Below are 25,549 nucleotides of genomic sequence, written 5' to 3' on the forward strand. Positions count from 1 at the left end.
GGACTTGGGGGTGGTTGTGCAGGCAGATATGAAGTTCTCTGAGCAGTGCAGACGGGCTGCAAGAGTAGCTCATGGAGTATTGTCAATGATATACAGGAATTTTTCCAGCAGGGATAAGGAGGTGATTATTCTATTGTATAAGGCGATGGTCAGGCCACACCTAGAGTAATGTATACAGGTCTGGAGGCCTCATTTCAAGAAGGATGTAGAGCTGCTGGAACGAGTACAGAGAAGGGCAACAAGATTAGTGAATGGAACAAAGGGGTGCTCTTACGAAGAAAGGCTTAAGTTTTGCAAATTACAGTGTCTGGAGACTAGGCACCAGCGAGGTGATCTGATAGAGGTGTATAAAGCCTTGAATGGTTTAAGCATGCTCAATGCTGATGGGATTCTTCCTCTAGCTCAGAATAATCACCTGAGAGGGCATAAATTCAAATTGTGGAAAGACAGATGTAGGATAGACGTGCGGAAATTTGCCTTTAGCCAGCGGGTGGTTGGTTGGTGGAACAGACTTCCATCCCTTGTGGTGGAGGTTGATAGCCTAAATAAGTTTAAGGCTCAGCTGGACAGGTATTTTGAACGAACAGAGGGGTGAAGTGGAAGTGGTTTTTTTTTTTTTTTTTTTTTGGCTGATGCTGCATAAGCTTGCTTTCTTGCATCAAATGCCTCTACTAATGCTAATGCTAATGCTAAGGGCATAAATTCAAATTAAGGAAAGGCAGATATAGAATAGATGTGCGGAAATTTGCCTTTAGCCAGCGGGTGGTTAATTGCTGGAATAAACTGCCATCTGTCGTTGTGGAAGTTGATAGGTTAAATAAATTTAAGGAGGAACTGTATAAACATTTAGAGGGAATGGTTGTGTGGATTTTTTTTGGCTGATGCTGCATACGCGCATACACTGCTTTCTTGCCTCACATGCCATTACTACTACTACTACTACTACTAGTACACCCACTATGTGGCTAAGTAATAATAGTAATAAAAATAATAATAATTTGAATATTTTCACAATTGAAAATGGAGCACGTGAATTACGTCGTGGACATAATTGTGACGTATACGGAGTTACAGGCCTAGTTATTGTGTAGTTATTTTGAAGTCATCGGCAAATTAATACAGTAATTTAATCTTGGCATTTGTGAAGTTAATTTAAGTATTATTATTATTAGCCATATGGTGCAAGGAAACCTGAGGCTTATGCTGCACTAGAAAAAAAAAATCTGAATTACCCTGAGAGAGAGAGAGAGAGAGAAGTAGAAGGGAATCACCAAGAAAGAGAAGAAGAATGATGATATCCAGCTCAGGACCCTAGGTGTGCCAAGCCCATACTCACCAGATGTTACGTTGTGAACCCCCTGGAATTGCCACATTAAGCTATAATACTGAACGCCTAAATACATATGAATGTATCGTGTCATAATGAGTTATGGCAAACCTAAACTGTTATACAAAATGTAAAAGTTATTTTCTTATTGCAGTGCAGTCACTCCAAATTTTTAAAAACCGATTTGCTGTGATTATTCCTTTTGAGTCAGCAAAATATTAGTAGCGTTTTCGATATTTTTTGCAAGTTCTGCAGAACCAATGCCAGTTTCGATATTTTTATCAAGTTCTGCAGAACTGTGTTCCAAAATTGTGTGCATTTTTGACACAGTCTATAAAAGATTAAAAAAAAAAGAAAAAAGAAAGGAACCAATTTCAGAAGTGCGCATTCGAAAGTTTTATGAAGTGTCCTCTTATAGTTAAACCCCAGGGGCTCACATCTGGTGAGTATGGGTTTGGCACACCCAGGGCCCTGAGCTGGGTATCATCAGTCTTCTCTTTCTTGGTGATTCCATTCTACTTCTCTTTCTCTCTTCCAGGGTAAGTCAGGAATTTTTTTTTTTTTTTTTTTTTGCTGGTGTAGCTTAAGCCTCAAGCTTCCTTGCACCCTGCAGCTAATAATAATAATAATAATAATAATAAAACTCCAGGATGTCTAGCTAGTGCTATTCTGCATTATTTACTCAATAGAAATAGATTCCGCCGGATTTTCGATATCCGGCATTGTTGAGGAACGCAAGACAAATCGACAATAATAATGCTGATTGGCAGTGGCGTACCAGATATCATCGTAACGGGGGCATGGCAACCAGGCTATTCAGTTGTTTAGAACGCAGGAGGCGATCTAAAAAAAATTAGGCTTAAGGAGGGGCATATGCCCATTCTGCCCACCCCTTAATACGCCCCCTGCTGATTGGTGATTTCAGAGAAGAGTTAACTATCCAGAACCGACCTCGGGATGTAGCCCGGGATGCTAGCATTTTCAAGTGCGTTCTATATATTTTGTATATTATTATTTTTGTAAGAATTTCTTTTATGTGTATATAAAGCACTTTATATACACATAGTCCAAATTTGCGCCTTAGTCTGAATTTCTTTTATTTATAAAATTATAATTACTTTAATAGCTATTATTAGTATTGGGTAGTTAAAATGATGCAAGAAAGCATGCTTTTTTTGTATCCCCCGAAGAAAAATTAAATAAATTGATAAAACCCTACATCACAATGTAGAAAAACTCTCCACCGAAAGTTTCCTAATTTCGGGGCTGTTTCTGCACTCACATCAATGGCTCCACTTTCTGTGAATTTTAATGGCTAACCGGAATTAACATTATCGCCTGTGTGGGTGTCCTCTCTGTAACTCTGTGTGATGATGTGACGTACCCCCCACCACTCTCCCTTTTTGTTGTTCGTTCGTTTTGTTTCTTTTAGCTCCTATATCATAGCCTAGTAGGCTATGCCAATATGGAATAAACGTCATCTGTAACGCTCCAATCATAGCGTGTGGTGATGATGAAAACCTTCCGTTGCTATCACGTGTTGTGAAATGCGCTTGTAGTGAGTGTCAAAATTATTTCCATAGATACGAGAGGTGTCTTGGATGATAGGTGTGCTTTGGTAGATAGTATCTAAAACTACATTTTTTTCTTAAGTGCCGCTTATAGGTTGTAATGAATTTGGACAATGCTATTGATAGTTTTGTTAAGTTGGTGGACGAGCTTGATAAGGACTATCTTGCCGATTTTTTCTCATGGATTCAACGTAGATACTTGGTTGCAAGTAAGTCCTAAAGTGTACTCTAATATTTATCATACTCTTCTGAAGGTTATTATTTGCAATAAACTTTAGAAGGGTTCGTAAATCTTGACAGTTATTTTGTGGATGAATTCCCAAGAAGAAAATTCGTGTCAGTAATTATTGTCCCATTTTGTTAATATTGTGTTCAATTTTAATTAATTCCCAGATAATGCATTTATTAGATCACGATAGTGTTTCTGCTTATCAAAACCTAGAAGTAGACTGGCCAAAATTAATGTACGGACTGTTTCTAACCGGCCTTATTTCTGACTATCTTCTTTTACCCTGTTAAAGTAATTTCAATGAAGATCCGACACGCAGATCACGTTATAGTCGAATTCGCCTCACTTTTTATATGACACGTCCCCCTTGATTAAAAACTGAGTGAGATTAAAAGAAACATCATATTGCTGATATGTTATCTTGAGTTTGCTGATAATAGTGAAAACTATTATCAGCAAACTCAAGTTTTAAGTAACCTGTTTGAAGTTGTTTATGGAATATCAAAGCGGACACATGCATAAGTACCAGCTTTGAATCAAAAGGAATTGTATAGCAAATAACTAGAACAACTAAGATAGTCAGTAGTTGAGGCAATCAATAATAGTGATTTTCAGAAAAAAGTAAGTGGGGTCTGGCAGACTAAGTGGAATGGAAATAATTTTGACACTTCAAGGGCATTTCACAACATGTGATAGCAACGGAAGGTTTTCATCATCACCACACGCTATGATTGGAGCGTTACAGCACATCTGGTGAGTATGGATTCAACTCACCAGATGTGCACCTTGGTACACTCAGGGTCCTGAGCTGGATATCATCATTCTTCTCTTTCTTGGTGATTCCCTTCTAGTTTTGACTCTCTCTCTCTTAGGGTAACTTGGAAATTTTTTTTTTTTTTTTTTTTTTGGCTGGTGCAGTAAGCCTCAGGCTTCCTTGCACCATATAGCTTATAATAATAATAAAAAAGATAACTTCATACACGATGTGATAAAATTTTAATGTTTTATTTTTGCAAGTCTTTACAAATGATGAAAGTGAATTTCTTTCCAATGGAAACTGCCCACTTTCTATGGATCTGCTACACACCTATGTTTAAATTTTTGTGATTGCTCGCTTAACAAGTGAGTTCTCCCACAGTTAGTGACCTGGTGGTGTGGTGGTTTTGCCACTAATGCTCTTTTTGAAAAATATTCTCTTACCAACACTTATTGTGTAATGTGTTTTTTTTTTTTTTCTCATCTTTTATATTATAAGATGACAATTTTGAAATTGGGGTTTCCAGCAAATGCTCAAATTCCTGTGCTGCACACTTATGACATAGCATTATGTTTTGGTCACTGTTCTTGTGTTTCAACATTGTTGTATTTTATTTATTTTTATTTTATTTTTGCCAGAATTTGTGCTTTACTTTACATTAAGTCATCCTATAAAATGATGCTTGCACACTACTTTTTTTTTTGTAGCTGTCATTCCTTTAACCATTAAAACCAGAGCCGATTTTAATGGTAGTTGCACCAGGTGCTCTGTCAGGACCTTGTATTTTATGGGGCCACAAAATTTTGCATAATTGATTGAATAAAAATGGACATTGTTCTAAGAGTTTGTTTAAGATAATATATTTTCTAACATAACAAGGTGCATAACTTGAAGGTTGAGAGTTGGGACTGTTGCCTTGTTATGGTCTTCAATTTGCTTATGAGCTTTTCTCATTCCATTTGTTACAAATTTCAATTAGGAAAGTTGGTTGATCTTTCAATTATTTTAATGGAAAACTGTAGAATTACTGGATTAATCATTGGATTACAAGATTAAATTGTTATTTTGCAAACTCTGTAAGAAAGAAAAATGTTTTGGTTGTTATAAATTTAATTTTGATATTTTTACTTATTAATTTTGTCAGATTAAGATAAATTTGAATTAAGTCTGTATTGGTAAAGGTAATTTTTTTTTTAATGAAACTTTTAATTTACTTGTAATTTCATATCTACACTTTAGACCATTTAATGCTTTTATATAGGGCTGCCAATAATAAGTTTTGCTATAATTGCTAGATGTGCACATAGAACCATCCCTGGTTAAAGCATAATTGTAATTTAGTAGTAGTAGTAGTAGTAGTAGTAGTGGCACTTGATGCAAGAAAGCAAGTGTAGGAGCTTATGCAGCATCAGCCAAAAAAAAAAAAAAAAAATCACACCATACCCTCCAATTGCCTGTCCAGTTCCTCCTTAAATTTATTTAACCTATCAACTTCCACAACGACAGATGGAAGTTTGTTCCAGCAATTAACCACCCGCTGGCTAAAGGCAAATTTCCGCACATCTATTCTACATCTATCCTTTCTTAATTTGAACTTATGTCCCCGTAGGTTCGTATTCTGAACAAGTGGGAGGATCCCATCAGAATTCAGCGTGCTCAACCCATTCAAGGCCTTATAGACCTCAATCAGATCACCGCGCAGGTGCCTAGTCTCCAGCCACTGCAATTTGCAGAACTTAAGCCTCTCTTGGTAAGAGGATCCCTTCATTCCCCTCACCAATCGTGTTGCTCTTCTCTGTACACGCTCAAGCAAATCTACATCCTTCCTAAAATGAGGCCTCCAGACCTGTACGCAGTACTCAAGGCGTGGCCTGACCATTGCCTTATACAGAGGGACAATCACCTCCTTTTCCCTGCTAGCAAAATTCCTATATATCATTGACAAAACCCCATGACCTGCCCTAGCAGCCTGTCTACATTGCTCAGAAAACTTCATATCTGACTGCACAATTACTCCCAGGTCTTTTTCATTTTCTACCACCTTAAGTGTAGTACCACACAGTTGGTACGTTTCTCTGGGGTTACTTCTACCCATATGCAGTACTTTGCATTTGTCAAGGTTAAACTTCAGTTGCCACTTCTTAGCCCATCTGCCCAAATTATCTAGATCCTGTTGCAGTAGCACACTGCCATTACTGTCATTAACAACCCTGCCAACCTTCGTGTCATCTGCAAACTTCGACATTAAGCCTGATATACCTTCATCAATATCATTGATAAATATACAAAACAACAGTGGACCCAACACCGAACCCTGTGGGACTCCACTAATAACATTAGTCCACGAAGAGCAGCACCCATTGATTACCACCCTCTGTCTTCTCCCACTTAACCATCCTTTTATCCATTGTAGCAACTTACCCTTAATACCATTCTGCTCCAATTTGTACAGCAGTCTTCCATGCGCAACAGTGTCAAAAGCTTTCCTGAAATCCAAGTATATGATATCAAAATTATTTTTTGCATCCAGTTCCTTTGTGACCACATCATAATAACCAATCAAATTTGTCAGACAAGACTTTCCCTTAACAAACCCATGCTGTGTCTGAATTATTGCTGCAGTCTTGTCTAGATGATCCTGCAATGCATCTTTAACCAGTGACTCCATTATTTTACCCGGAACAGAAGTCAAACTAACTGGTCTGTAATTATTCGTGTCACCCTTCGAACCTCCTTTGTGAATTGGGGATACATTTGCACATCTCCAGTCTGTGGGAACCTCCCCTGAATCCAAGGATGCTCTCATAATTATGGCTAAGGGTTTGCTTAGTTGCTTTGCCGCCTCCTTTAATATAACTGGATAGATCCCATCCGCCCCAGGTGCCTTTCTTATGTTTAACTTCAACAATTTCTCCTCCACTTTGCTCTCAGTTATTACAAAACATTAAGCACAGTGCTACAATTTGATAACCTTCTTCCATTTTCAAACTGTAATGATTCCTCACGTGTGAATGTAGATGCAAAATACTCATTCAGTTTGTTTGCTATCTGAGCAGGATCATCAACAGTCGAACCATCGATGTCAAGTGGACCAATCATATTCAGCCCCTTCCTTTTAGAGTTTATATAAGTAAAGAAATCCTTGCTGTTTTTCTTAGCATCTTTTGCCAAAGATTTCTCGTAATCCGCCTTTGCCTGCCGAACCTCCTTTGTGACCTGATTACAGACTAGCTTATATCTGCTACAGGCTTCTGCGTCGCCTGATAATTTATATGCATCCCATGCATTTTTCTTCTCTGTCACGAGTCTCATTAGTTCATTTGATAACCATTTAGGCCTAAACCTTGAATAAATTTTCCTTATATTTTAATAATTTTCATGTATCTATTACAAATATGTAGGCAGATTTCTTCATTGTTAAATCCCAACTATTAATAAAAATGATATATAATAAAAATATATTCATTGCACTTTTTATACCAATAATCACAGCAACAGATTGGTCAAGAGAATTATGATAACATATACCACTGTCAGAAAAAGTGATGATATTTTCTAATGTGGTTAAAGGGTTAATGTATTAATGAAGTCAGTATCCTACATATTACCAATTTAACAATAAAAGGCATTAAATTGATTATTGGAAAAAAGAAAGTTAAAAAAAAAAAATTTTGAAAATAAAGATTCCACTTGAAAATTAACTAGAAATATTTGATGTATAATTTAAACAGAGTGTAATTTAATTGATGCGAAATTATTATTTTTATCTAGCATTTTTTTTTAACCCTCTGGAAAAAGCAAATAATATCAGGTATATTTAAAATGCTGGCCAGATGAAGGTTATCAAATGTCTTGCTAAAGGATGACAAACCTCCTTTAGCCAGAAATTTGATAACCCTATGAAAGCATGTTTGTAGTTGTTAACCACAACAACAAACATGAAATATTTGGATGGTTGTACAGGCCTTGTCCATATGCGCACAGAGAAGCAACAAGCTCAGGGATTCATCATCCACAAGTTGACATAATTTATTTTCTCTCTTCAGTAACCTTTCCAAATATTTCTGCTTGATGAGAAATTTCAAGGGAATAGTTAAGTTGAATGCAAGCAATCAGAAAGGACTTATAGTAGGCTATTTAGAACATGGTGTATAAAATGTAGAGGGAGGAGTTTCAGAGAAGAACTATAAATTGATATCATCTACACAAGATGGACATATGTCTAGGGTATACCTCCTCCCCCCTCCATGTTGTGACTGGGTATCATGCCAGTGACAGAACTAGAATAAGGTAACTCACCTTGCCCTGATTCTGCAGTTGTGCAAGAGAACACACACACATACACACCTTCCCATTTCACCTATCCATTCCCTCCAAATGTTTGTCTAGTATTTCCTTGAATTTATTTAAGCTGTCAACTTCCACAATGACAGATGGAAGTTTGTTTCACTGCTCCAATTTATACAGCAATTTTTTATGTCTAACAGTATCAAAAGCTTTCCTGAAATCCTGTATATGATATCAAAATTTATTTTTTGCATCCAGTTCCTTTGTTACTGCATCATATTATCCAGTCAGGTTGGTCAGATAAAATTGCTCCTTAACAAATCCATTCTGTGACTGCAGTATAATTGTATTCCTGCATTACTTCTTTAATTAGTGGCTCAATTGTTTTCCCTGAACAGAAGTAATTACTCAGGGCACCTTTTGATCCCTCTTTGTGAATTGGGGATACATTCACACATCTCCAGTCCATAGGGATCTTCACTGAATCCAAATATGCTTTCATAATTAAGAATGATTTGCTTATCTTCTTTGTTACCTCCTTTAAAATAATTGGATGGATCCCATCCCCCCCAGGCACCTCTTTTTTGTTTAGCTTCAACAGTTTTTCTTCCATTTACCTCACAGTTATCACAAAATCATTTATCCCCCTGTTAAGAGTTTTTTATACACCTCAGGCATCACCTTCCTAAAATGTTTCTCATGTGTGAATGTAGATGCAAAATGCCTATTCAGTTTGTTAGCAACCTGTGCAAGGTCATCAAAAGTAAACCATCAAAGGCAAGTGGACAAGTGTGATTTAACTTCTTCTTTCTACTGCTTTTATAAATAAGAAGTCTTTGTTGCTTTTCTTTGCTAGAGACTTTTTATTTATAAAAACAGTAAAGAAGGAATTATAGTGGCATCACCATTATCTACCTTAGCTTGCCTAACCTTCTTTGTGACTTGATTACAGACTAGCTTATATCTACCATAGGCTTCTGTATCACCTGATAATTTATAGACATCTCATGTATTATTCTTCTCAGCTGCAAGTCTCATCAGTTTATCTGGCATCCATTTAGGTCTAAGCCTTGAAAAGTATTTCTTTGTTGGTATGAAAAGGGGCTCATATCTGGTGAGTATGGGCTTGGCACACCCAGGGTCCCGAGCTGGATATCATCATTCTTCTCTTTCTTGGTGATTCCCTTCTACTTCTCTCTCTCTCTCTCTCAACACACAGGGTTTTTTTTTTTTTTTTTTGGTGCAGCATAAGCCTCAGGCTTCCTTGCACCATATGGCTAATAATAAAGCCTAGTAGCTTCTTTGATTACTTCCCTGAATACTTCTCATTTAGAATTTGCTGTTAGTAACATCATCAGTTGGTCCCACTGTGCTTAGTTTAAAAACTGTCTGAGACCTCTGTAGTTACCCTTGTGAAAGCAAAAGCCTTTCACTTTACCCTTGACAGTAGTTATATCTTTCAGTAAATCCCACATCAATTTGCCTGTGATTACTCCCATCTAGTAAGTCTTTTACATTTAGATTTTTAATGCATGAAGAATTGCTGCAGATAAGCAGATCAAGAATATTGTTCAAACAGGCCTCTGAGGTTGGGTATGTTCATATTGTAGTTTTAAATGTTTTTCACCAACCTTATGTAGAAATAAAACACAAAGAAAACGAAAAACGAAAACGGGAATCTTGATAACTATGTATTTATAATAAATTATATTTGTCTGTATTTACAATAAATTATATTTAACTTTACAACTAAAATATATGAAATATACATTAAAATATACTGGGTTAAGAACAATAAAATACATTAAAATATACTAAATTAAAAGCGATAAAACCATAGCTTTCAAAGGCTCCTGCCTTCTTCTTCTTCTTCAGCGGTATTTTCTTTGTTCTGCGGTGCGTCTTTAAATACCAGCAGGTTCACGGTACTCATCACGTGTTTCATTCCGTGTTCCGTTCTCTTGTGTTATGGAATCGGAAGTGGCTCGAGAGTGGGTCATGTGGAACCGTTCGTCCCTTCTGAGGATAGTAGCCTCAAAGAGGGGATGGATCCGCATTCCTCTATCTCTATTAATGTTCACTGCATTCCTCTATCTCTATTAATTAACGTGGAACAGATCCGCAAACTCTCAAGCCACTTGCGGTCCCAGAACTTATTCGCCCTATCAGTGATGATAGCCTCGTCCGGGGAGATGTGGTGCTGCTTCTCCCAAAAATGCTCGGCGACGGCGGACTTACCATAGTCCGCACTTCTTATTGCCTTAGTGTGCTCCCCCAGACGGTCTTTGAGACGGCGTTTTGTTTCCCCTACATAACACTCCCCACAATCCGGGCATCTAATACTGTATACGACCCCACTTGCATTCTCTTTTTGAATGGGGTCCTCTACTTGTGACACGATTGTGTGCCTCCGCCCCGGAAGCTGCACACAACGCATCTGATAATTTCTTAGTATTCTAGTTATATGATCGGTTAGACCCGGATAGTAGGGAATATATGCAGTGGATACTGGCGTAAAAGATTCGCCTCTCCTCTGATTTCCTTTAATATATTTTTCTATAATCCTTTGGGGGTAGCCACATTTTGTAAGATCCATCACGATGCATTTATACTCTACCTTCCTATCCTCGGAGGTACTACGGTGTGATTTTGCCCTGTCAACTAATGTTCTAACCACACTGTTCCTATGATGGTTGGCCTGAGCTGAATTGTAGTGCGAATATTGACCTCTACACATCGATTTCCTATAGACCTTAGTCTTTAGTTGTTGGTCTTCCCTACAGACCAACACATCACGGCAAAACTCCTCCTTCTTCTGCCTCCGAGGTAAATTGTATGAATGGGGAGAAGCCATTTAAAATATTCAACACCTGATCTTCACTCCCCTTTCGAATAATTGAAAACATATCATCTACGTATCTTTTCCAGGGGCGCATAGGGAGAACACTAACATTAAATATTCTAGCCTCGAGCTCCTCCATAGCTAAATTAGCTATAATTGTGCTAATGGGGGAGCCCATGGCTGTACCGTTAACCTGCTTATACATAGTATTATCAAACACCATAGTGGTGCTCGAGAGGCATAATTCTATACCTTTCTCAATATCCTCTAAATTTAATTGTGTTCTAGTATTTAGAGTAGTATCTCTCCGTAAGGCCATGTGTGCACAACGCACCCCATGGTCAATCGGAATACATGTAAATAGAGATTTCACATCGAAAGATATCATAATTTCATTCTCTTCTATGCGTTGGCTTCTAATAAAATGCACAAAGTCTTTGCCGTCCTTAACACTAAATTCAGAAAGTCCTACTAATGGAGATAATAATTTGGCTAAGAAACCAGATAGTGAGTATGTGGGACTGCCTATAAATGAGACTATGGGTCTAAGTGGTACACCCATTTTATGAATTTTGGGCAAGCCATAAAATCTTGGTATTTGGCTCCCTGTAGCATGCAGTACCCAATATTGTTCTTTGGAAATTTTGCTAGACTTAAGCCAACTCTGTACCATTCTATTCACTTGCCGTTCCAAGTTAAGCAGTGGACTTTTCTGAATAACCTTATAGGTTGTATGATCATTCAATAAATCCAACGCCTTATTTCGATATGCTTCCTTATCAAGAACCACCGTTGCCCTACCTTTGTCGGCGGGTAAGACCACAATGCTATCATCTTGCGTGGAAGAGCTATAAATAAACTTCCTGAAGATATGGCTAATGAAATTTGAGTTAAAACAGCAGCCATCCTCAGTCAAGCTAAAAATGCCCCCTCTAATCTCAATGTGAAGCAAAAATTAGCGCTAAAAAGCCTCAAGCAAGATGATAGCATTGTGGTCTTACCCGCCGACAAAGGTGAGGCGTGCATTGTAGCCCGTGGAAGAAACTTCGAACACTTAATTTAATCCATGTACCTTTTGCTTCTTTTCATGTATTATTAAAACGATTTCTCACTTACGGTCTCTTTTCTTTATGGTGCTTCTGTGTAAAACACCGCTTCAGGAAAGCATTTCCGACCCCACATTGCTATATGATTTCGAGTTGTCAGGAAGTTCTGAAACGTTTAACTGAAACACCCTGTATATATATATATATATTATTTACTGTGATATTATATACTAATAATACTAAATAATACTTCATTATATGTTTAGCTAAAACATAAAATAATCATTAAAGAAAATTTCTTCAGTATGCTACTTTTCCGTAATATTTCTTATGGTTATTTCTTCCCTTATTAACATGAATTTTTATATATATATTTTTTAGCATGTTCTGGTCAACAGCCTGCTATAAATCACATGAATTTGAGGAAGATTGGCCAGGAAATAAAAGAATTGGTCCCTCTAAATGCTATTTTGCCTTCAGAAAGTTTTGTGCAACCAACGAAAGGAGAGGTAAGAGGTCTGCTGTCTTTTGTATGTTGTATCTGTTATGATTTTGGTTGCTTGGTAACTGAAAATGTTAGCTCCATATTAAAAGAAGTGACCAGTATTTTAATGACAAGTTTTGGAAGACACTGCTTAGAAAAACTGTTAACATTTTGTTGGAGGCATAATTTTTTTAAATTTGATTCAGATGTAATTGCAGTACCAAATTTTACTCCTTTATTGTTTATTATTGATAATATTTTATGCATTATTTTTATCTTATTCAGTTTGTGAAGGTTAGCAAAAAACATTTATAAAGCTAATGTGTACATTTAATGCTTTTATAATTACTACATTAAAAAGGAGGTAAAGAAATATTCCAAATCTGTAACATTAAAAATAATGAATGCAAAATAGTATAATCAGTTTTATTTTAATAATAATACTGAACTAAAAAAATAAATCAATAAACATTTTAAAGCAAACAGTCTTTCCATGAGTAACTTAATCACTATGAATAACTACAGGATGGCCAATGGTTCAAAATGTGATTTCAAACTGTAAAAAAAAAAATTGTGAAAAACATCTAATTAGAACTAAAAAAGCATTTATTTTTAGAAAAACTGAAAAAGAAGTTTTAGTTTCAATAGTGAAAAATATTTTTCTTTTAGTGTATTGAATGAAACTAATTGAATCACCTTTGAAGTGAAGGTTTTTTAAATGTATCTTTGTAAGATTTTTCCCAATATACCATCATTATTTATTTGAATTAAATTTCTAGAAATGTAGCTATTCCAAGCCACCTTTAATGCAGTTGTTCAGACTATTAATATGGAAATAATTTCTCTGTATTTACGATGTTTATTTTGGAATAAAACTTGGACTAATTGTATATTTAAAATTAATTTAACGTTATGTATTTCAGACTTCTTTGGATTCTTACCTCAATAAAATAAGTTAAAATAATATATCAAGATCTGTCAGCTAGAAGTATAAAAAATATTCCTAAAGAACACTTCATCAAATCAGAATAAAATACATAACAGGTTCTTTTAGCCTTTTTTTTTTTTTTTTACAGTAAATCTCAGTGGAGATTTTCAAATTTCTGCTTTATGTTATTCAGGTGCTATAATGGGATGAAAATTACTAAATCATTATACTGCTATGGTACATGTATATTTACCATTTAAAAATGACAGTAAATAGGTTCTCTGTAAAAGAATATATTTTTTATGCTGCATGAATTTAAGTCATTTGTGAGTTGATCCAGATATTGTATTTCTTTAACCTGAGACAAGATTAATTAGCCTATCATATCATATAAGGTACATTCCAAAAGTTGTAATAGTGACTTTATGACATGATTGCATGTCCTTGTAATGATAAAACCTTTTTTTTTTTTTTGGTTCCACATAATGCCATTCTAGTAGTTGTTCAGTTTATTCAATGATGTTTACACATTCAGTTTCGCTACTTGTACTTAAATGCAGCGCATTTGATAAACATGTTGGAGTAGAAGACTTAGCATTGGTGATGATTGGTGAAAATGATGTCATTTGAGCAGTGACATTAAAGGTTTTGGTTTGGCAAAAAACATTTTCTGATAGTTGTAATTCACTGGAAGATAAACATATAAGTTTATCTTCCAGTGAATAAACATATAAGTCAATAAACATATAAGTCAATCTGAACATCCTGTGTATCTGTTTTAATTTCCTATGTGTGTGCAGACTATGAATGTTTATGAGCGATGTCATATTCTCTTCTTACAGTGTGGGAATATATCTTGCCATCCACTTTGACTCATGACCAAAAGTAAGAGAGAAGGATTGTCAGTTGAGATCTCATTGAAGTAGTGGCAGCAAATCCAGTCTCCCTGAGTATAATAATTGTTAGGATTGAAAGGTGGCACTTCTTGTATCATAGACTAAATGACAATTGTTTATTTTGAAGAATAAGTCCTCAGCTTGTCCAAAGAAGTTTTAACAAGGCAGATCAAAGGATAAAAAGGCTGTTGATTGAAGTATTCTATGCATAACAGAAATTGGACATCTTAAATTCATCCCTAAAGGTAAGAGTATTACAAATCATATTTGGATATCTTGTGTTATCTACAGGAAAGGAAGCTGCCTGATGACAAAAAAAAAGTTGTAGTTAACAAGATCTGATTTTTGCTTTATGGCATTGGCACCATTGCATTGTATTGCCACATACATTATTCTGCCCTGAACTCTGTCAGTGACAGATTCCTTTATAGACATATTAAGTGGGAAATGAGGGATGCATATTTAGCAGTGCCAAAGAGATCAAGTTTAGCAGTGATGAATGCTACTGAGCCATTTCTACAAAAAGACTTTCAGGAGTTATAGTTGGTTGGTTGTTGTAGGATTTTAGGCACATCAGCAACTTAGGCCATATTGTGCTGTGTATAGTATGTTCTGTGGTCAGTTTTCTGGATAAAAAACTTGAGTTTCCGGGGGAAAAAAACATGCTACCTTGCGTGAGACTGACTAACTTGGTCATGTTGTGAAAAAGGCCCATAAAAATTCCTTGCATCATTGACAGGATTAGAACTCTGGTGTTTGGTATAATCACCACCCTCCCCACACTTGTGGGAAGGGTAGTGATTATACCAACTGGGCTACCCATGAGGGCTTCAGGAGTTATACCAGTGTCGCCAAAAGTGTGTAATGCCAGATAAAGGATGCTTTGGAGGAAGTGTAATGTAAATTTGACATTACTAATAGTTATCTATTTTTTTTTTCAGCCTTTAATGCTTTACTTGGTATTTGGTATTTTTAGTTGGTATTTTTACTTGGTATTTTTAGGAGCATTAGCAACTAAGGCCATATTGCTCCTGGGATATGCGATGATCATTCCCTGACCTTTCCGCATCCTCCGTATTTGGTGGTCACAGGCTCAAACCCCGGTCTAATCAAGAAGCGTGTGCTATGCACTGCTGCTCCTGCCCACCTGGCTATGGAGGCGCCACTTGGTATTTAAGAAATAAAGAAAACATTATTTTAGAAACAATTTAATAGTATTTATGCAAGTATTATTTTTGTGTTTTATAATGTATATATTTTTAGACATCTGCTTAAATTTAACATTTTCAGGTTTTGTTCCTCAATAATGTGAAATAACACTGCTTTTTGAGTACAGGCATCTCTTGCCAGCTGCAAGGATATGTTTCTGAAAATTTCTACAATTGGCAAAGCCAAAGTCCTATGGAAAATAATGATAAGGGAAAAATGATTATTATGCCAACAGTAAATTTCTTTATTATAAAGACACAAGTAGTTATGTCTCCAAAGATATAACTATGTGTGTCTAGTTTGATTAGATTCATTATTTCTAAATAAAACTGCATCTAGACTAATATAGTAAATTTATATGGCAACGGTGTGTATTTCTATTCAAATAAAATGAAATCATAAAAATAATTTTATGATTTCATTTTATTTTGAATGTTGGTTATTGGCAGAATCATACCCTCACATATTGCCCTAATTTCCCTCACATAATCACCACCTGATTATGTGAGGGAAATTCACATAATCAGGAAATTCACATAATTCACAAATTTCATTTTCCATTCATAAATTTTATAATACAATAAGAAAAACATGATAAGAACAAGGTGATGGAACCTGTTAGATGTACACACATTCACTTTCAATACTTTTGACTGTTTAGAGGACATTATAAAGGGTAAAATTAATGTTAATCTACATTACTGTATAACAAAGGTGGTAATCTTCAAAGTGTATGAAAAGAGTTCCAAAATATGCTGTATATCAAGCATGGTAATCATCAAAGCATTACAGAAAAAAGTCCAAAATATGTTTGGGAAAATATAAATGTTAGTTAGAAACAGGGAAATATACAGAGGGGGTGGTGACACATCCATGTAGAACATTGTAGTATATATTAATCGTCACCAGTTGAGACTGTGTTCTGCCTCTAGACTAATAATTTTTCATGGGCTACAAGTGATCTGAATATAACGAATAATTTGTGCATCAAGTAATTATTTTAGTCTTATATTTTTGTAAGTTCCTTAATTTAATGTGGGACATTTAAAAAAAATTGATCATACCATATACTGAAGGTGCCTTTCTATGTGTTCTGCAATAAAAGAAAAAAAAAATGCACCTTCAGTATATGGTATGATCAGTTTTTTTATATTTACTCCATTGTTTTATTAATTTTATGCCAAAAAGGGATCTGGACCAAAATGAATTACAATTTTTACTAATTGTAAAATTTATATAAACGTTCTTTATAGTAACACTGTATTACACTGATGCACATTTTCTGATATGGACAGAAGGAAATCATTTGTAAACTAGTGAACTCTTGATATACATAGTTCTGATGTGTGCATCAAGAACATAAAAGAAATCACCCTGTCTGCATTATTTTCTGGTAAGGTGCATTTACTGTTGGGGTACATGTTCGTGTCAGACGGCACCTGGGATTTCTCCCATCTCCGCTACTGTTGGGGTACAGTGATGCAGTTACTTCTAGAGCCCCTATGGTCACAGGCACTCCAGAACAACACAATTAGTGTTGGTTCAGTCCTCTGAAAATGTGCACCAGTATCCCAGACTACCTAAATCCAGCATTTTCTCCTACACCTGCTCATGACATGGGTACCCCCCCCCAGGACTACCCTGCCATGTGTAGGAACCTGGAGCACACCAAATAAGTAACCATATAGGGGAGGGAGATATATAGGCAGCCAGGGAAGCAGATTAGCTGTAAAATATCAGTAAGCTAGTAGCTGGGGGATGCAATGTAGAATGAATTAATGAGAATGAAAGACAGAATGAATAGGCAGAGCACTGAATGAATTAGGAATTATGGTAAAAGGGAATAAATGTCGGTTTTGGTGAAAGAAAGAGTGACCTAGCATGAGGGAAAGGGAGAGTGAATGAGTGGAAGGGCAAATGTAATTGCCAAAAGAATACAAAGTTAATAATAACTTAGATTACTTTATACACTAACAAACATTTACTGACAACACAAACACTAACTGCATTCTACCCTGGCCTGCACGACAACTGAAGAATAACAGCAAGTTGAGGTGCCTAGAGAGTGCAGTGCAGAAAGCAAGAGTCTAATAAATGAAATGAAAGCCAGAAGAATGAATGAGAGTGCAAGTGCACGAGAAAAAGAATACAAACCATAAATGTTACAGTTAAGTACACACTAACCCTAGTTTTAATCTTTTATATTCTTACTTATTAAGCTTAACTATTATGCATTAGTATTTAAATTTACATTGCACACCATTACATCCCTCCCTGGCATGTGAGAAAAAGATAAGTGAATGAAAAAAAAAAAAAAAAAAAAATATATATATATATATATATATATATATATATATACAGTGAAACTTCCCTTTAACGGACAGCCATGGGGAACAAAAATGTGTCCGTTAGAGAGAAGTGTCCGCTAACAAGAAGTCTGAGGGAGAAAAAAAAAAGAAAGAAAGAAAAATCGTTAAACGTTTAATGTAAAATTAAATTAAAATATATACAGATTTTGAACAATATTTTTGTAAATAATATACAATTACATACACAAGAGATAAAGAAAAATCGTTAAACGTTTAATGTAAAATTAAATTAAATTATATACAGATTTTGCACAATATTTTTGTAAATAATATACATACAATTGTGCTATGCATATTATGACTTTATCTTAAGAAAAATACATACAGTAATCACTTATTTTCTTCTGCACCTTCTTCTGGCTGATAATTTTGTTTTCAACATTTGTTTGGAGTGAAGAAACCATCGAAAGTCCTTCAGTTATCTTCTTCAGCGGCGAAAAAACATTTTTAAACGACTGATTTGTATCAGCGCTTCTTCTATTTTCATCGGTGGTTCGTCGTTAATATGTTCTTCGACAGAATGACCTCCTCCATTTCTTCATCCTCATGAGGAACTTCTTAAAAAATATCGATGATAATGTCGTTGATATCTATAGCACCATCTTCTGTAGTGAGGTTCGAGTCTATATCTTTGTAGCCAGGGTCACTTGTAGCTGAAATATCGTACATTATCAATAGATGTTGAAGTTCTTGTTCTTCTTGGTGCTCCACATTGCTGTTCACAACTTCAATTTTTGCGTTTGAGAAGCCAGACTTTACAAAACCGTTCACGACAGTTTGTTTTCTAATTGCGTTTACTGAAGAGGAAATCCATTGAATCGCATCTAGGATGCTGATTTTCTTTGCAAGGTCACTCGTACATGTTACATCGTTCATGTTTGCAATGAGATGTCTTAAAACAAGTTTTCTGTAGTGAAGTTTAAAATTTTTTATTATCCCTTGATCCAAGGGCTGACACTCTGCAGATGTGTTTGGTGGCAGAAAAACGATTTGAATGTTGGACAATTCAATGTGCGGGTGAGATGCAGCATTATCCATGAAAAGAATAATTTTTCTGTTTTGACGAATCATGTTTTGGTTAAAGTGACTTATCCATTCGCTCATGATATCTCGTGTCATCCACGCTTTTTTATTAGACTTCCAGTCAACATTCAAAAGATTCAACTTTATGCCCTTGAATCAACGAGGATTTTGTGGTTTTCCTATAACAAGAGGTTGTTCAAAGTCTCCCAGCATATTTGTACACAATAGTACAGTCAAGCGTTCCTTAGAAATTTTTCCCCCCTGGCACTTTTCGTTTTTTAGACTCATTGTTTTTTCAGGAAGAGCTTTAAAAAACAACCCTGTTTCGTCACAGTTGTAAATATCCTTAGCTTCAAAATCACGACATAAATCTTCCAATTTGACGGTCCACTCTGTTAGAACCCCAGTATCAACAGATCCACCTTCACCACTTACGGTTTTCCAATAAATTTTATGCCGAGTTTTGAACTTGTCTAGCCATCCCACAGAAGCTTTGAACTTATTTGCTCCCCTTTTCCCTAATAATAGGCCCATTAATGGGAATTTTTTTAGCACGTTCTCGACAAAACCACTCATACGTAACATTGTCAATTTGAAGTCCAACAGTTTTCGGGAATGATTTTTGAACCTGATCATTTCCGTGTTGCCAAAATTGTTTGAGCAGTTCATTTTTTTTTCTTTTGGATGTCGCTTACCTGCGTCTTCCCGATCATACGCATTAATGAGTTCGACTCATCTTTAAAGTTAAATGTTTACGAGAAGACATTGTGCACTTCACACGACACTGAACAAAACTGAAAACTGAAACTGAAAAGACGAAAGGCCAACATATCCCCCCCCCTGCACACACCCAATTCATCAGAAGTTTTACACGTGCCTTAAAATTCTTGAAAAAGGGTTTAGAACTGCGACGTAAACCTTGATAAAATTAATGAATCGGAAATAGAAAATAAACACACGATTGAGGCAATACGTGGAAGAAAAGTTCCTAGAAAAGGGCCATGAGCTCGCCTGCTATCCGTTATGGGGAGATCAAATTAAGTGCTAATCTAAACGAAACAGTGCAGATTGCCTGTCCGCGTCTGTTACAGAGAATGTCCTCTAGACAGAAGCTGCAAACACGTTAAAACCAATGGAGGTGAGTTGGGGAATTTGGAAATGTCCGTTGTAGAGAGATGTCCGTTAATGAGAGGTGTCCGTTAGGAGAAGTTTCACTGTATATATAACGTAAAAGGGAAAAAAAATTATAAAATATAAGAAAAAAAGTATAAAAATAGAATGCAGATTATGAATGAAGTAAATGTGCGATTTTTCCCGCCCCTCCAGTGCCAGCTAACATATCCTACTCCCTGAGGAGGGGCAGTTTGACCATCCTACCAGATTCAACACTTACATGGACATGACAACTATCACTGACGGAGACATACTGTAGCTCTGCTGCCAGCACTGCATTTGGCAATCTGAACTGGGTACTCAAACCTGGTTCCCTTTAAAACCCCATCCCCGGGGGGGGGACGGGTCTCTGTCTCCTCCTCTCCCTGCCTTCTCCATACTTCACCTGATGGCACTCATCCCCACTGACCTCTTTGGGGATGCCTACTCTATCATCCCCATCCTGTTTCCCCCCAGTCTTCAGTCTCCCCCCACTAACTAAACCGACCGAGAACGCCCCTAAAAATTCCGCCAAATTCTAATCATCTAAATTCTACCGCTTTCTTGTAATCTCTTTCGGCCTTTCCAAATTCTGGTGTTTTCCCCGTTTTCTCTTTATATATATATAAGCTAAATTAAAATAGGATATTTGCCAGTAGCATGGCAAACCATTAGAGTGAAAAAGAACTTAACCAAATAAAATAACATAACAATAACAGAAAAATATATATGGGGGGTATAAAGAAGAAAAGGGTAGTGTTGAAGCAACGTTCCTAAAATAATTTAGAAAATTAAGCCAATTAAAAGAAATTTAGCAATCCCCCCCCGAAGGCACCCGTTTCCGAATTATGTGAAATCTCACTAAGGTGGAAATGAAGACTAACAAAATTACATTACCAATTAATAAAATGAAATGAAATAAAATAGACTGACCATTATGCCCCATCTTGACAGAGGACCATGAGGCCAATAATAGTCAGGGAATCACTGCATTTCGAACGCTTAACAAATCCATGCAACGACTGAATGATACTAAGATCAGACAGCCGATGCAATAGATTTGCATAGCGGTGCATGCAGTGAAAAATAATAAAACAGAAAGCCTAGTACTCGCATGGCCAAACCACACTACTGACAAAACAATAATTGAACTGAAAATATATAGAAACAAATTAGGCTATAGATGGCAGTTCGAACGCAGTGTTAGCAAATCATCACGCTACCCCAATATAAATATAATCCAATTAATCCAAAAATTAAATAGACAGATAGAAATTAATAAAAATATATATTAAAAATAATAAATAAGAAAAATTGTAGGAAAGCTAACATCAGTGGCAGCTGAAAAGCACAATCCACTACATGTTGCTTATAATAAGCTAAATTAAAATAGGATATTTGCCAGTAGCATGGCATACCATTAGAGTGAAAAAGAACTTAACCAAATAAAATAACATAACAATAACAGAGCAATAACATAACCATAACAGAAAAATATATATAGGGGGGATAAAGAAGAAAAGGGTAGTGTTGAAACAACGTTCCCAAAATAATTTAGAAAATTAAGCCAATTAAAAGAAATTTAGCAGTGCCCCCCTGAACTCACCTGTTTCTGAATAATGTGAAATCTCACTAAGGTGGAAATATAGACTAACAACATTATATATATATTTTTATTAATTTCTATCTGTTTATTTAATTTTTGAATTAATTGGATTGTGTGTGTGTGTGTGTGTGTGTGTGTGTGTGGGCCTTGCCACTGAAATCCTTGGAAATTAGGTGGCGAGGCCTGCCAGAGTACTTAAATAATATACTGGGTGCCTGACCTGCCTCCTCATGGTAAAGTGTGGGTCCCAATAGGGGCCCAATGGCTAAATGGTCAGAGAAACAACAGAACATAACACGAAACAACAACCACTCCCTACACACTTTTTAAATCTCTGGCCTCCACAGAGTTCTGGGTCACACAAACAAAGAATACAACAAAAAAATGCAGAGATGGGGGGAACCCCTGGTGCTGTCAGACAATTAAAACACTTTACCTGTTTATGTGTTCTACAGGAAGGAGGTGGGAGAAATAATTGTTAGATTATTTTGTTTAAGGAGTTTCGACTGTGTGTGTGAGAGAGAGAGTTGTAAAATTTTGATGTACAAAATTGCATTATTTCAAATCCATGGTTGGGGAGGAATTCCTGTATGTGCATTATTTCAAATTCCTGTATGTGCATTTGAAATAATACAAAAGTGCATTATTTCAAATCCACGGTTGGGGAGGAATTCCTGTGTGTCCATATTTTTCTGATGTAACATAGGTAATTTTTTATTTTTTTTGTTTTCTGTGTAACAGAAAACAAAAAAATTTTTATAGCTAAAGTTATTACCATACTGAAATGCAAATATGAAACATATTTGCATTTCAGTTAATAGTTCTTACACTTGTCCTACGTGCCTGAGAAATAAAACTGTTTTCATGTATTTTTAGTGTCTTGTTTCTTATATTTAATTGCTTTCTTTATTAAATTTCATTTCTAGAATGCAGACTGTGATCCTAGTCATACAATACATGTTGATTCCTTTTTATATGAAGATTATGAAATTGATGATTTGGTTGCAGAAGGCAAAATGACTAGAAATTATTGCAAAGACTGTAATTCTCATAATATAGCTCCTTTAAGTAAGCAGAATTAAAATATTATGTATTTAAATTTTACTTGAATATACTATAAGATTATAGAAAGCCTTAATGTATTTCAGTCTTAACTTGTATTATACACCGTCAGGCATCTCTCATATTGTGGAGTTATACTTCATAACTGTTTCATCATCATTGCATCACTAGGGTACCTACCCACCGAAGAAGGGCCAAATAGCCCTGAAACAGTGCCGTCTGGGTGGTGGTATCCGCTGAGAATAAGTAACAACAGTCTTCTCCTTTGGTGAAACGTTACTTATTCGAAGTAGTGCAATATCATGGCAACTTGTTGTGAAGGTATTCAGAATATGAGATATAACTTAAATGATGCCGCTTTTGCATATTTTTGCTAATTCAGAGTTTAGCTGCGTAGTGATATGATGCGTTTGCACTAACTTGTACATTGTATATATTACCACTGTAATGGTGAAAAATGTAAATTAAAAACACCATGAAATTTAATTCTTTTCTGTTTTGGGAGATAAGTACACTTCTATCAGTATAGCCACTTTCTGATATTCATCTAACTTTGTAGAAGAATAAGAGAAGTTTACTTCAATATGATACGTAGAACACTTCCATACAGTAAAAAATCAGTTGAAAACAATTAAAAATTAACATAGAGAGATATTTAGGATTCAAGAGAATAGAGAGATATTTAAGATTCAAAAGAATAGAGATATTTAAGATTCAAGTTCACATACTCCGTAATTTCCATTCCTGTGATCATACGGTCGAAAAGCCCTGTCAGCTTCAGGAAGGAAATCATTTTTCAAAATTTGCATTAAACTTTTTAAATTAATTTTTTAATTGTTTTCAGTTGATTTTTTACTGTAATCATTTTTGCGGTAATCTTTGATTCATTTTAATTTCTGTAGAGTATCATACGGAAGTGTTCTACGTATTGTATTTAGGTCATAATCATCATCTGCCAATTTCAATCCACTGAAGGATGAAGGCCTCTCCATCAACTTTACAGTTCCTTCTGTTTTGTGCAATGGCTATCCATTTGCTACCCACAAACACTCATGAATTTCATCTCTCCATCTCCGTCGTTGTCTTCCAGATTTTCGTCTAGCTCCTCTTGGGTACCATTCAGTTATTTTCTTAGTCCATTTGTCATCTTGTTTTCGTGCTATGTGTCCTGCCCAAGACCATTTTAGTTCTTTAGTTTTGATAAGAATGTCCTTTACTTGAGTTTGCTGCCTAATCCATGTGTTTCTCTTCTTATCTGACAGTCTGATTCCCAATATAATTTGTTCCATTCTTTGCTGTGTAGGTCTCAGCTTCTCTTCCATTCTTTTGATGAGTGCCCAAGTTTCACTTCTATAAGTTATGGTGGGGAGTATACATTGGTTCATTATTTTACAATTCAGACAAATTGGGATATTGCTCCTCAGTATGCGACTATATTTCCTGAATGCTATCCATCCAAAATTTATTCTTCTCTTGACTTCCAGCCATTTATCATTATTACAGCTAATGACTTGTTCCAGATAAGTATATGACTCCACCTTTTCAATTACTGCTCCTTCAATCATTATATCCCTTTCTGTGGCATACTTGTTCATTATTACTTTTGTTTTAGCCATATTCATCTTTAGTCCAAAATCCTTACCAACTCTGCATAACTGATTAAGATTTTCCTCTAATTCTTTGCGATCATGGCTTATGACCACAATGTCATATGCAAATCGTAAATGGTTTAGGTTTAGGTGTCACACAGATATAAGGAATGCAGAACTGGAATTTGGGGAGTACAATGTGTACAGAAAGGATAGACAGGATAGGAAGGGAGGAGGGTTATGCTATTAGTTAAGAAATACATAAAATCCAAGGAAGTGAAGCCAGTCGACATCGCTGGACAGTGCAGTGTCGATTCAGTTTGGTGACATAAGCATTGGGAGATCAAAATGGAGAGTAGGAGTGTGTTATAGGCCTAATGACTCTGATGAGTATAATAAGAAACTGTACAGGGAAATACAGCGGGCCAGTAAACCAGAGTCTTATAATGGGGAATTTTAATTTCCCAGATATTGACTGGAATTTGGGGGCTGGTCACTCACACACTAGCAAGGCTTTTGTGGATTTATTGGATGATTGTTTTCTACATCAGCATGTTCGGGAGGCAAGTAGAGGAAGTAATACTCTTGATTTGATTATCAGTAGTGATTCTTCATGCATTAAGAATCTGCAGGTAAATGAACCACTAGGTGGCAGTGATCACACTGTGCTGAAGTGGGATTTACTCAAAGAGGTAACTACCATTAGGGGTAAAGGGAAGGGTTATTGCTTTCGTAAAGGCGACTACGATGGACTGAGACAGTATTTAAATTCTATACAGTACGACCAACTGATGATGTTGACCAATAGCAAACTCAAAATGGGAAGCATTCAAAGAACTTATCTTGGAAGCTACTAGGCTTTACATACCAACTAAGAAATATTGTTCAAGGTTTAGGCCTAAGTGGATGTCAGATGAACTAATGAGAAATATGGCAGAGAAGAAAAATGCATGAGATACATACAAATTAACACGTGACACAGAAGCCTATGATAGATACAAGTTGATCTGTAACCAAGTTACAAATGAGGTTAGGCAGGCGAAGGCAGATTATGAGAAATCTTTGGCAAGGGATGCAAAGAAAAACAGCAAAGAGTTCTTTACTTATGTAAACTCTAGAAGGAAGGGGGATGAATCAGATTGGTCCACTTGATATCGATGGGTCAACTGTTG

At 35.9% G+C, this 25,549-nt stretch overlaps 1 protein-coding gene across 2 annotated transcripts in view; it reads left to right on the forward strand.

Annotated features, from left to right (window-relative positions):
• The first annotated feature begins 2,253 nt into the window (after positions 1-2,253).
• LOC150075390 (uncharacterized) overlaps positions 2,254-25,549 on the forward strand; it is a 51,743-nt gene continuing 28,447 nt past the window's right edge. The window contains exons 1-3 of one of the 2 annotated variants that reach the window (XM_090388700.1): positions 2,254-2,312; positions 12,441-12,568; positions 22,653-22,794. In XM_090388700.1, coding sequence (XP_090244826.1) covers positions 2,297-2,312; positions 12,441-12,568; positions 22,653-22,794 — 286 coding nt within the window. In that variant the 5' untranslated portion in view covers positions 2,254-2,296. Of the gene's footprint in view, positions 2,313-2,890; positions 3,108-12,440; positions 12,569-22,652; positions 22,795-25,549 lie in introns of those variants that run through there. The other variant, XM_090388698.1, reaches the window with a different exon arrangement.

The sequence above is a fragment of the Mastigoproctus giganteus genome, chromosome 14 (genome assembly GCF_048544385.1).
Source record: "Mastigoproctus giganteus isolate SK-2022 chromosome 14, ASM4854438v1, whole genome shotgun sequence".
NCBI lineage: Eukaryota > Metazoa > Arthropoda > Arachnida > Uropygi > Thelyphonidae > Mastigoproctus > Mastigoproctus giganteus.